The sequence below is a fragment of the Ictalurus punctatus genome, chromosome 6 (assembly GCF_001660625.3).
Source record: "Ictalurus punctatus breed USDA103 chromosome 6, Coco_2.0, whole genome shotgun sequence".
NCBI lineage: Eukaryota > Metazoa > Chordata > Actinopteri > Siluriformes > Ictaluridae > Ictalurus > Ictalurus punctatus.
Genome location: NC_030421.2, coordinates 4722501 through 4735651, shown reverse-complemented (window position 1 = coordinate 4735651; position 13151 = coordinate 4722501). Strand labels below are relative to the sequence as shown.

At 44.1% G+C, this 13151-nt stretch overlaps 2 protein-coding genes across 3 annotated transcripts in view; one reads left to right on the top strand and one right to left on the bottom strand.

The window, feature by feature from the left end:
* The first annotated feature begins 216 nt into the window (after window positions 1-216).
* LOC124628275 (zinc finger protein 239) lies at window positions 217-5343 on the top strand. Its single transcript, XM_047156293.2, has 2 exons — window positions 217-4717; window positions 4808-5343. The coding sequence occupies exon 1, from the start codon at window positions 820-822 to the stop codon at window positions 1891-1893; it is 1074 nt and encodes a 357-aa protein (XP_047012249.1). The 5' UTR covers window positions 217-819; the 3' UTR covers window positions 1894-4717; window positions 4808-5343.
* prmt2 (protein arginine methyltransferase 2) overlaps window positions 3739-13151 on the bottom strand; it is an 11726-nt gene continuing 2313 nt past the window's right edge. For both annotated transcript variants that reach the window (XM_017470031.3, XM_053680729.1), the window contains exons 3-9: window positions 13036-13151; window positions 11969-12133; window positions 11057-11232; window positions 10405-10534; window positions 8175-8311; window positions 7700-7871; window positions 3739-4094 (exon numbers count right to left, since the gene is read on the bottom strand). The exon at window positions 13036-13151 is cut by the window's right edge. In XM_017470031.3, coding sequence (XP_017325520.1) covers window positions 4062-4094; window positions 7700-7871; window positions 8175-8311; window positions 10405-10534; window positions 11057-11232; window positions 11969-12133; window positions 13036-13151 — 929 coding nt within the window. In that variant the 3' untranslated portion in view covers window positions 3739-4061. The remainder of the gene's footprint in view (window positions 4095-7699; window positions 7872-8174; window positions 8312-10404; window positions 10535-11056; window positions 11233-11968; window positions 12134-13035) is intronic.

Here is a 13151-nt window from a genome sequence, read left to right as displayed (position 1 = left end):
TCATCATCATCATCATCAACATCATCATCATCATCACCATAACCAGCATCATCACCACTATCACCATAAACATAATGATGATCAACACCATAAACATAACTATCATCATCATCACCGCCATCATCCTCCTGTGTTATATGTACTGCAGTCCAGTAGGGGGCAGTATGATTCTCTTGAGCTGTTTTGTGCTGCTCCATAATAACAGACGAAGAAGAAGTGTAAGCACGGCAGCCACTTTCGTTTTGTTGCTAGCAGCCTAGTAACGTGAGGAATTGGGGTTAGATTTGGGACACAGCCCACACCGCAGCCACTGAGTGATCAGGTTTGTTTTCTTCGCAGAGGATTAGATCGGATTTATTTCAAATCTAACACCACGAAGTGCCTGAATTCCAGCTGTTGTGATTCAGTGTGTTGTTTATCTTAAAGCTACATCCAAGCCTTTTCCCCTGCATGTGTGGCTGTGACTGGCTTTAGATCAATCTTTACAGCCTGCATGGGGAGCACACACTAGCCTCCATGACAATCTTCACTTTCACACAGGACATATTTAAGGCTGGAGATGATTCTCAGTTGTTCTTCTGGATGCTGATTAACACCCTTGAAATAACTGACCTCACTTCACATCTCTGAGGTCTGGTATTGTACAGCTCATGCATGAATCAGATCTGTGTCTAATGGAATTAAATATTACAGATGATGTAGAGACTATCAAGCCAACACAGTAATGTCCTCATGCCTTGGTTAATTTGCACCAAGGATCTGATGCTGATCGCGTGATGCAGCTCCACGTATGAAAACCTGGACAGAGACGTCACTGAGATGACGGGTGAAAGCTTGTACTCTCACGAAGGTATTAAGGAAGAGGACACGCAGGAACCAGAGACGCACTCGGAGCCTCCTGGTTCCGAGGCACGTGGGACGCCGGAACACCACGCAAATCTGACCTGTGACCCCGCCACACGTTTTGACAGGCGCTTCTGTAAAGGAGGACCGGATAAACCGTATACATGCCAGATTTGCAGCAAGACGTTTGTCACCTCGTCACACCTGGCGCTCCACGTGTGCGCACGCACCGGTGAGAGGAAGCACGAGCGCAGCAGGTACAGGTGCAGGAAGCACACGTGCGCCAAGGTGTTCTCTCGGCCGTCCCAGCTGGTGCGCCACATGGCCGTCCACGTGGGCGAGAAGCCCTTCAAGTGCCCGGATTGCGGCAGGTGTTTCGGACGTGGGTCGCACCTGGAGACTCATCGGCGGCTCCACACGGGCGAGAAACCCTTCAAGTGCGGCGTGTGCGGCAAGTCGTTCACGCAGAAGTCCGGCCTCATCGTACACGTCAGGAAGCACACGGGCGAGCGGCCGTACAAGTGCGACAAGTGCGGCGAGGCGTTTCGTACCGCCGCTCACCTCCTGTCCCACCAGGCCGTCGAGGCGGGAGAGGGCCGGCACACCTGCGCCACGTGCCGTAAAAGCTTCAGGACTGTTTCAGCGCTTAGGCAGCATGAGAAGATTCACAGAGATTCACATGATTCACTCACGCACACGTGTAGCGTGTGCTGTGCTGCTTTCGTCTGCACGTCTGAACTGCACAACGAGCTCCGTGACACCGAGTCGGCCGTGCGCGTCTTTCACTGCAGAGTCTGCAGCGTCGTTTTCACGGACATGGACGCCTTCGAGAATCACTGCGAGAAGCACCAGAGAGAGAAAAGTGTTTACGGAGTAGAGGAAGACGAGCTGGAGGAAGATGAGGAAGAAGAAGAGGTGGGAAAAAGAAAGAACGACGCTCGAGACCCGCCGTTTCGGCCGCACGTGGCGACTTCAGCGACGCGCTACACGTCTGAGGTCAGCACACGCTCCAAAACCAGAGCCAGGAGTACCACCGAGGGAGTGAACTGACTTTTTATGTACGCGTGGCTCACATTTCTTGGCTTTTATTCTTATGCTCCTTTTATTTATTTCTGTATTTATTTACATATTTATTCCTTTGGCCTTCAGCGTGTCACAGAGGAACCGTTCGACCAAAATAAAATTTACACAACGTACCTGTTACCTCAAAAGCGCCCATGGTTCAGCGGAGACATGTTTAGTGTCAGTTTACACCGAAGGTTAGTTTTGCGCTACGGCGTTACTGTGGTTCAGCGAGTAATAAAATCTCACAGCCACCAGCTTAGCAGTGTGTTCGAACGTTTGATTTGCATATGCAAATTAAGTGTCGGTTTTCTTTGTTTGGATGAAGGTGAGAGTTACGTCAGATCCACATCAGCAAGTCTGTGCTAATGACTAGGCTACACGCTCGTTACCTGTTAGCGTCATAGCTCCAGCGCAAATCCGAAGAAGCTCATTTGAATTCATACACCCACACCGAACACACCCCGGGTGATCGACTCCGGTTTCCTCCCTCAGTCCGAAGACATCCAGGGTAGGCTGATTGGCGTGTCCAAAGTGTCTGTAGTGTATGAATGGGTGTGTGATTGTGCCCTGTGATGGATTGGCACCCCGTCCAGGGTGTACCCCGTCTTGTGCCCCTCGACCCTAAAGGATGCGCGGTACGGACGGATGGATGGACGTACCGCTTGAGGCTTACAGGCGACTCTTGTACAAAAAAATGTTTGCTGTAAAACTGTCAGCACTTTGAAAGAACTTTACATTTGTGCTCTGATCATCAATGTGGAGGTTTTATTGGAGTGATTTTTGTGTGTGTTTATAATCGTTCTTTCTAATATATGACCAGCATGTCGTGTCGTACATGCAGCACAGCAGTAGGTGATGTAGCGTATCTAAACAGATCTGTAAGTCATTGTTTGCACACGTATCGCGTAGGTGTTTGCCATAAAGTGCGTTTCGTGTTGTTCTTGCTGCAGTAAACACTACACATTTTGATTCAAAGCTATGTTGTGCTTCGCTTATTTAAATAGAACATGCGTGTTGTTATGTGTATCATATTGTCATTCGTTATTCAAGAGATTTATATAGATATATATTTGTTATTGAATTCAGTATAAATCCATCGAATCATATAATACGGCGTTGTTTATGTTCTCTTCAGTCAGGACGAGTCTGACTGAACTGATTTAGATCAAAAACTGGTTTTGGGTTTTGACCTTAATCTATATGTCATTTGGGGCGTTTCTGCCTAAAAGTGTCAAATAGTAGGCGGAGTCAGTACAAATAGAGTAATTTATCACGCTTTACATTAGGATGTAGAAAGTAATGGCACTGAATGGCAAGTATTAGATTTGTTTTTGCCGACAAAAGATAAAATAAAACCATTATTTTGTTAAAGTGCTTTTAAATGATGTTTTAGTATTTACTTAGTATTATAAGAAAGTGTGTCGAAAATGATGGCTTATTATTACCGCTGTAATGTTGGTTTATATTCAGTATTCGCCACATTCACACGTCCGACAGCATTTAAAGAGCTCTCGCACACACACACTCGCACCGTCTAGACTCGTATTTTGTCTCCGTATTGTATTTTATACACGTATACACGTCTCATGATGTTCAATTATTATATTCGACACGTACACATTCAGTTTCAGTCCTTCAGATGTCCGAACAATTACGAACGTAAATAGAAACGCTGATTTAGAAACGAACATCGAGCCCAAAGTGTGTTGTGAGTGAAGGAAGGTTTAAACCACACGACTGCGAGAGCCACTGTTTTTTTTGGGTTTTTTTTAAACATTTTATTTTTCTCTTGAGGCCTAACGTACACAGTCGAGTCCAAATACTCAAGAGTCCGTGACGAAGAACTGTTTTTATTTCATCAGTTCAGAAAAATTGAGTACATACATCGCTTATGTCAGTATAAAACCGTGTGTTTCGATTGGCTGAGAGCAGAACGCATCATAAGACGTTACACACATAACTATCTATTGAACATATTGAACTAACGGAGTCAATTTCAGGAATTAACATTGTGTTTTGCACTTTTTTTGTCAGCAATATTTAAAAAAAAATAAAAAAAATATCAGTTTTTAGGCTAAGGGAGTAAATAAACCAACGTAGACAGTCCAGCAGGAGTGCGTCAGCGCTGTACTGCGTGAATCCTGAGCTGAGAGTCACCTCCACATGGGGAAACGCTTTGTCTTCTCCTGTTTAAATAAAAAACACCAAAGAGTAACGAAACAGGTTTAATTTAAAACACAGAATTAAGATTTTATCTTACTGTAACAGTAGTATCGTAAGGTTCTGTCTTTTTAAACATCTATAAACAAATATTTGTATTGACATAAAAAGATTCAACAACTGAACAAGTTTCACAGACGTTTGAGGAACAGAAATAGAATAGTCCCTAATAATGAGTCCCTAAATAAAGCGGAGGTCGATATCAGAAGGAACAGTCAGTATTGTCTCTGCTTTCTGGCTGGTTTAAGACTAAAATTTTCAGCGTCCTGATGTATAATCATTAAAGTCCAACAAACCCTGTTTGTTTTCCTGTGCCTGTGTGGTGTAGTGGTTAGAATTCATGGTTGTGTGGTGGTGGTTGTTTGTGCAGGTTCGAGCCTCCCTCTTGGCAGGCGATGCACTTTTAAAGAATAAAAGCAGTGTGAAGCAGTATGAAGGTGGGATGGAAGCATGCGCAGGTAAGAGACTCTGTGGCTCAAATGGTTGAGTCGTTGCCTCTGTGGATCAGAAGGTGCTTGGATCAAAACCCAACAAGAGTTCTCAGCTAACAGGCATGTGTGTATGAGGGGAGGGGTATGTAGGCTGGAGTGTGGGTTAGGCTGAGGAGAGTGGGGGGGAAGAGAGGGATGTGCACCCAGGGAAGAGGTTAAAAAAAAAAGTGTGAGAGGGGTGCACTTAGGAGGAGAGTGTGGGTTAGGCTGAGGAGTGTGGGTTAGGCTGAGGAGAGTGGGGGGGAGAGAGGGATGTGCACCCAGGGAAGAGGTTAAAAAAAAAAGTGTGAGAGGGGTGCACTTAGGAGGAGAGTGTGGGTTAGGCTGAGGAGTGTGGGTTAGGCTGAGGAGAGTGGGGGGGAGAGAGGGATGTGCACCCAGGGAAGAGGTTAAAAAAAAAAGTGTGAGAGGGGTGCACTTAGGAGGAGAGTGTGGGTTAGGCTGAGGAGTGTGGGTTAGGCTGAGGAGAGTGGGGGGGAGAGAGGGATGTGCACCCAGGGAAGAGGTTTAAAAAAAAAGTGTGAGAGGGGTGCACTTAGGCTGAGGAGAGTGGGTTAGGCTGAGGAGAGTGGGTTAGGCTGAGGAGAGTGGGTTAGGCTGAGGAGAGTGGGTTAGGCTGAGGAGAGTGGGTTAGGCTGAGGAGAGTGGGTTAGGCTGAGGAGAGTGGGTTAGGCTGAGGAGAGTGGGTTAGGCTGAGGAGAGTGGGTTAGGCTGAGGAGAGTGGGTTGTGCACCCAGGGAAGAGGTTAAAAAAAAAAAAAAGGGTATGAGGGGTGCATGGTTAGGCTGGGGAGAGGAGTGTGGGGTTAAAAAGAAGGGTGTAGTAACAGGCAATTAAAGAGCTGAATCTTCTTTATGCCTCTCTCTCTCTCTCTCTCTCCCCCCCCCCCAAACCTGCACCCTCCCTTTCTCTGCCCTCCCTGCTGCTACTCCCCATCCAGTCAGCTCTGCCTCCCAACCCTGAGTGCACACCCCTCATTCACACAGTCCTAGTCTACACCCAGGGGTGTGCACTCTCCCCCCTCTGCTGCTCCACCCCTCCTTACTCTGCCATCTCCACTACTCCTCACCCTGCCCTCTCCAATTCACAAGCACTGCCTTTACATACCAACATTGAGACTAGACACACCTATACCACTGCATCCTGAGCTCAGGCCCACTTATCTGCACCCTCACACCTAGTTCCTATTCCCCAACCTACACCACCAGCCACACCCACACAGCCTACTCCTCCTCCACACCACAAAGCTCCCACTCCCTCAATCTCTAGGCAAGCACTCTGGTTGGGTTTTGATCCAAGCACCTTCTGCTCCACAGCGGTGACGCCTCAGCCAACTGAGCCACAGAGTCTCATGCACCACTCTCTCCATCACACCTTCATACTTCTTCAGCACCACTTTTAATTCTTAAACCTGCCAAAAGGCAGGTTAGAACCTGAAAAAGCCACACCACAAACATGAGCACTACCCACTACACCACCAAGAGACAGAAGCCCCACACCTGTGTTGGACTTTTGTCATCATAAATCACTTTATGAGGACGCAACAATTTGTAGTTGCGTTAAACCAGCCAAAAGGCAGCAGAGTTCAACACACAGAGTTGCTTTTGTCACTCTGTTGTGTAGTGGTTAGAGTTCATGCCAGAAGGTTTGGGTTCTCTTCCGTCTTTTGGCTGGTTCAAGACTAAAAATTGCTGCGTCCTCATGAAGTGATTTATGATGACAAAAGTCCAACACACTGTAGCTAATTCTGTCCCTCTATGGTGTAGTGGTTAGTGTCAGCATCAGTGTTGGAGTGCCAGAAGGTGAGGGTTCTTGTCTGTGTTTTGGTTGGTTTAAGACTAAAAATTGCTCTGGCTTGATGACGTTATTTATAACAACAAAAGTACAACACACAGAAGCTGTTTTAGTCCTTCTGTGGTGTAGTGGTTAGAGGAACAGTGTAGGTTAGGGGGATGTGTGTTGCAGTTTCTGCAGGTTCTACCCTGCTTTTCGGCAAGTTCATTTGTGAAGTTCCAAAAACACACACTCAGACACACATGCTGTTTCTGTTCCTCTTTGGTGTAGTGTTTTGTGTCAGTGTCAGTATTGGGGTTCCAGAAGGCCTCCAGCTGCTTTAAGTACTACAGTGCATCTCATCCCCATGCACCAGATCGGTCAGTTCTTGCTGTGAGATGTTCCCACACTTCCACTAAGGCATTTGCAAGTTCTCGATCACGTCTGGAGGGACACACGTATACATGTAATTTTCTAATGCGAGGACGATCAGCTGTCCTTCCTGTCTCCCTTTAGCGCCGTCTTATGCGTCTTACATTACAGACATTGGAGTTTAATGCTCTGTCCACATCTGCAGTCCTCGTGAGACCCTGCAGCAGGTCTATGGCATGTTCACGCAGGTGATCCAGAACCCTAGGAATCTTTCTCCTGGTGTTTTTCACAGTCAGTAGAAAGGTCTCTTTAATGTCCTAACTTATTGTACCTGGGAACTTAATCGCCTTCTGCCTGTAAACTGTTCGTGTCTTAAGGACTGTTAAGCAGGTGCATGTGCAATAATTGTTTATGGTTCATTGAACAAGCATGAAAAACATCATTTAAACCCTTTCCAGTAAAGATCTGTAAAGATTATCTGTATTTTACAAAATTATCTTTAAAATCCATTCTCCTGAAAAAGGGACGTTTCTTTCCTTTTTTTTTTTTTTTTTTTGCCGAGTTTGGTTACATATAACATCCGAGGAACGTGTTAGTTCCTGTTCTCACTTCCATTGTAGCACAGTCATCATTTATTTACAGATCAAACATCTACAGCTAACGTTTTCTGTTCCATCGCGCCATACTGAGGTTTCTGCCTCGTGTATTCATCCTGGATGATGATTGGCTGGCTGATAGAACATTATTCAAATCAAATTAACCTGCGAGTTTGGAGATGATGAACTTTACCAGGAAGATACAAAAATACCACCACGAGAGAAAAAGGATTCTGTAATGATGAAGAGAACGTGGTTAGCTCACAAAGACTCCAGACTGAACCTTACAATACTGATATTAACTGAACATTTCATGTTTACGTTCTTTAAAAGACTCACCTCACAGAACGTCGGATCGTTCCTCCTCTTTATACGCCACTCTATGGTGATTGACATGTGCCGTCTCCAAATAGGGTTCCTCTGTAGCGTGATGGCCCCGCCCACACAGTCGCCTTCCTCAACTCCGATTGGTCCGTCTAACATGAACAGAGTCTGTTTCCAGTGAGTCGACCTAAAGGACGGATTATTAACACTTTGATTGAAGGTGAAATCTTCAACGCTTCATTTTTCTGAGCACAACAGCAAAAAAAAAAAAATTCAGTTTGCCCTGTACTGTATTGAAAGCACATCATTAACACACTATTTGATGCTTTACTTTGTGAATTTTATTTATTTGTGAAAATATACTCATTTAAATTTGATGAAAACACCACACTCCAAAAAAGTTGGGACAGTCGACTGTTTACCGCTGTGTAACATCACCTTTTCTTTTAATAGCGTCAATTCCAAAATAAAGGTTTATCTTCAAACGTACTCAGCGTGTGGTCCGGTGTTGAGCTCCAGTGATGATCCTCCCTCATCTAAACTATGGAAGAATGTGCTGAACCACGCAGTGAAGCCATGCAGAGTTCCAGATCTTTCTATGGTGAATCTGAACTCTCCGCTCAGCTTCTACACACACACGCACACGCACACACACACACACGAGTGAGTTCTTCTGTAATTTCTTCAACAACTAAACCACACTCCAGTCCTAACTAATCCACCCTGCATCTTCATCCCCCCCCCCGTTATGTACACTGTATCTGAAGCATAGCAAACGTTGCCTACGATCATATAGCATACACACACTGTAACCATGACAACCCGTCCTAGCTACTTTAAGCTAACTAACTAGCCTAGTCTGATCTCGGGATTAGATATATTCTTCTCAGTAATGCAGATGAAATAAAGATGCGCTGGTCTCCGTTTGTACAGGATTATAATTTGGTCATCCTACATAAACAAGGTGTTGAGAACACGATAGCTGAGGCATTATCTAGAGTATAGCTGAGATGGAACAAACATACAGAGCGCTCCATTAATATTGGCACCCTTGGTAAATATGAGTAAAGAAGGCTGTGAAAATGTATCTTTATTGTTTAACCTTTTGATCTTTTGTTACAAAATTTTTTTTCACAAAAATACTCTGCTGTCATGGATATCAAACAATTGCAAACACAACACAGGTTTATCAAAAGTAAATTTCTTTTTGTTAAATATAGGTGTGCAACAATTATTGGCACCCTTTTAGTCAATACTTTGTGCTACGTCAGTTTGCCAAGATAACAGCTCTGAGTCTTCTCCTATAATGCCTGATGAGGTTGGAGAATACACGGTGAGGGATCTGAGACCGTTCCTCCATACAGAATCTCTCCAGATCCTTCACATTTCGAGGTCCACGCTGTCATACGTAAACGCCCCCCCGTGACATCAGCAGACCAGTTCTGGAGTCCATGATGCCATGTATCCTTACAAAATGTCCAGGTCCTCTGGCAGAAAAACAGTCCCAGAACATTAAAGATCCACCTCCATATTTAACCGTGGGCATGAGGGACTTTTCCATATGGCTACCTCTCTGTGGGCTCCAAAACCACCTCTGGTGTTTATTACCCAAAAGCTCTATTTTGGGTTCATCTGACCATAGAACCCGATCCCATTTGAAGTTCCAGTAGTGTCTGGCACACTGAAGACACTCAAGTTTGTTTTTGGATGTAGTGATGTAGGTGACTTCGGATTGTAGTTTTGGAGACCCCAAGACACTGTGAAGACACTGTGAAGACACTGTGAAGACACTGTGAAGACACTGTGAAGACACTGTGAAGACACTGTGAAGACACTGTGAAGACACTGTGAAGGCACTGTGAAGGCACTGTGAAGACACTGTGAAGGCACTGTGAAGGCACTGTGAAGGCACTGTGAAGGCACTGTGAAGGCACTGTGAAGACACTGTGAAGGCACTGTGAAGGCGTGGCCAAAAAATCTCCAAGGATCACAGCTGGAGAATTACAGAAGTTCATTCATAACATTTTCATAACATTTCCAGTTGACTGGGACTTCTTAATTATTGCCCTGATGGTGGAAATGGGCATTTTCAATGCTTGTGCTATTTTCTTATAGATACATCCCATTTTGTGAAGCTCAACAACCTTTTGCTGCACATCACAGCTATATTCCTCGCTCTTACCCATTGTTATGAATGACTAAGGGAATTTGGCCTGTGTGTTACCTCATATTTACACCCCTGTGAAGCAGGCAGTCATGGCTGAACAATTTCCTGTTTCTAGTCACCCAGGAGTACTAAAAAACGTAAAATATCAATGGAAATATACTTCAAATATATTTTACTCATACGAGTTCATAAGGGTGCCAATAACTGTTGGACACCTATATTTAACAAATATTTATGTATTTTTTTGGATAAACCTGTGTTGTGTTTGCAGTTGTTTGATGTCCATGAGAGCTGAGAATTTTTGTGAATTTTTTTGACCAAAAGGTTAAACAATAAAGACAATTTTTCACAGTCTTCTTTGCTCATATTTACCAAGGATGTTCAAAAACCACCAGATGTGTTAAGGTCGAGAGACGAGAGATCTTTTGATAGCTAGATTAGATGGATGGGGAATTAGACCTGAGGGAATTATTTGCTTCGAAATCGTATTGTATCTTGTGAAATGACTCCTAATTAAGACAAACAGGTGGACCAAGAGCACAGCCACTCTCACCTCCAGATCAGACACACTCAGGGTGTGCATGTCCAGACTGATGACATTACATGGAGTGGAGAGACAGTCGTCAGGGTCAAGCTGATGGCTGAATTTTGGCTTGGAGAAGAACTCCTCCTGCGCAACAGGTCTGAGATACACACACATGCACAAAACCACTGTAACCAATTAGACCAGCGTTCCCACCCCCCAAAGCCTCTGTAACCAATTAGACCAGCGTTCCCACCCCCCAAAGCCTCTGTAACCAATTAGACCAGCGTTCCCACCCCCCAAAGCCTCTGTAACCAATTAGACCAGCGTTCCCACCCCCCAAAGCCTCTGTAACCAATTAGACCAACGTTCCCACCCCTCAAAGCCACTGAAACCAATTAGACCAGAGTTCCCGCCCCCAAAGCCACTGTAACCAATCAAATATTTTACAGCTCCACTTCTGGAAGGATTTATGTTTGTGTGTTCGGTACTGGACTTGATTAGATACATAAACTGTATCTTTAATGTGAATACCATATAAAAAATAATTAATTCAGAATTTAATGTGTTGTTATAATCACTCCATGCTTACTACTCAGGTTCTCATCCACATTGTATGTAATGAGTTTGACAGTATATCGTGTCAGGACAGTCATACACAGAGTGACTGGCATTTCCTTACTGCAGACAGCTGAAGTCCAGGCCGTAGAGATTTTCCCAGAATTCCATTTTCTGACTGTAGTCAGCGTGCGCCTGACAGGGAACTAGGCTCAGAGAGGCAGAAGATGGCCACATCATCCCTCCGTCCTTCAGCCAGCGGTCCCGCACACGGAGCACAGACTCCACCATGAACTCAAACTATAATATAAGAAAACCAAATTAGGGAAGGAGAAGACGCGTCCGTCAGGTGATACACTAATACGCATTTTAAAAAAATGACAGGTTTTTAATAGGAATTTTGTCCATGTTGCTATTTCTTACATCCATACTGCGCTTGCGCTATCCAGGAAGTTTACACCATTTAAGCAGTTTGATGAACGATGGATAAGTGACAGAAAACACACTCCGTACACTCTATACACACTGACTAACAGCACCGAGCAGCAGTAAACACAAGATACTTTGCCTTCCACACAGTAATATAGTAGTTTTATTATACACAGCTCTGTTCAAAAGTGCAGATAGGTGTTTAATTCACTCACGTTCTGTGTTTAACGTAGTGGAGCTGGATCATGTGACACTCAGGAGCCAATCACAGAAGAATATCCATCAGCAATTGTAAATTAAGGACTGTGTGGTTCTTGATGAGATGGAAATAAAATATTTTTGGCTTAGAACTTTGATCTCACTCGTGAATTACTGGCCAGTTTTACAACGAACGATAATTACGCACTATTAATATATTCGGGCAATATTGTAGCAGAGCTCCATTTTCCTAGCGGATGTTTGCAAGTGACGGCTTGTCAGCGTTTTGAAGGAAAGATTAAATGCGTATTAGTACAACCAATACTGAAATACTGAGCAAAACAAAAACAAAAAACCTGCCAGTTATGAAAAAACCTGAAAGCTGGTTTTTCTCTCTCTCAGTTTATACCAGTAAGCAGTTCCCCATCCACTCTGAGACCAGGACGTCCACCTTGGACGGAAGCATCAGATCTTCAGCTCTGGATCGAAATACGGTCACGACATCCTCACACCTATTCAGTTTCACCAGTTTCTCTGTGTGTTCGGCCACCGAGCTCGCCTCCACCGCATACACCTGCAGAGAACACAATAAAGAGGTGGGGAAAACACAAAAACGAATAAAGCGGCTCACGTACATAGAGTTAACTTCATACAGCAGAAGATTCAGTTATGTTTGGAAGTTTGGATTTTATGTGACGCTATAGCGCTTTTACTTTACATTACACTTAATACACTAAAGAATAAAACACGATTACGGGACAGAGGAGTTTACGCTTCTGTGTGATTTTTCCCCTTATTATTATTATTATTATTATTATTATTATTATTATTATCTTGAGTGAGAGGAACAAGAGAGGTTGATGAAGGACCGACTGTTCATAGTGGAGTGATAACAGGAACAAACGTGTTTTGGGGACGTTCAACGACATGAAATGTAGCTAAAAAAAGAGATTAAAATTTTTTTTAAAAGAGTGACGGGCAATTCTTTAATACATTTTTTTTAATCATCGGCAAATTGCTGTGGCATATGAGGGTTAAAACACGCTGTTATAAGAAAATCATTAAGTTCAGGCTGGTAACAGCATCTCCGCTTCCTCACAGCCGCCATCACTGATTATTTTCCTATAACAGCACCACGTGGTGTCGTGTTTCTGTCTAAAAACCAATGGAAGAGGAATAGGAAACAATCTTTGTAGATACAATACTCACACATCTCTTCTGATTAAAGCCATGATGATTAACGACAGCGTACTAGGAGCAGCGCTCCTTCATTCCTTCATTAAATCACTTATCATCAGGCTCATACACACATTTACAACCTCCCTTAGTCAGGGTTTTGTTTGTACGAAAGCCAGTAGCGTTCTGTATAATTACTATTAGAACATTATAAAAATTTAAATAAGATATTAATCCAGAGACTTGTAGTAAAGGCAGAGGTTTAATCCTGCTCTGTGTGGGTGTGTTTTCTGTATTTACAGCTGCAGGCTGTGCTAAACGGCCACAGAAGAGGCTGATAATGCCGGTACCGCATCCCAAATCCATCACCACTTTCCCCCTCAGGGCGGCGCTGTTGCTCACGATCACCTGTCTGT

Bases quoted from the DNA above. Each gene is read 5' to 3' on its own strand.
- LOC124628275 (XM_047156293.2), top strand. From the start codon at position 820: ATGACGGGTGAAAGCTTGTACTCTCACGAAGGTATTAAGGAAGAGGAC.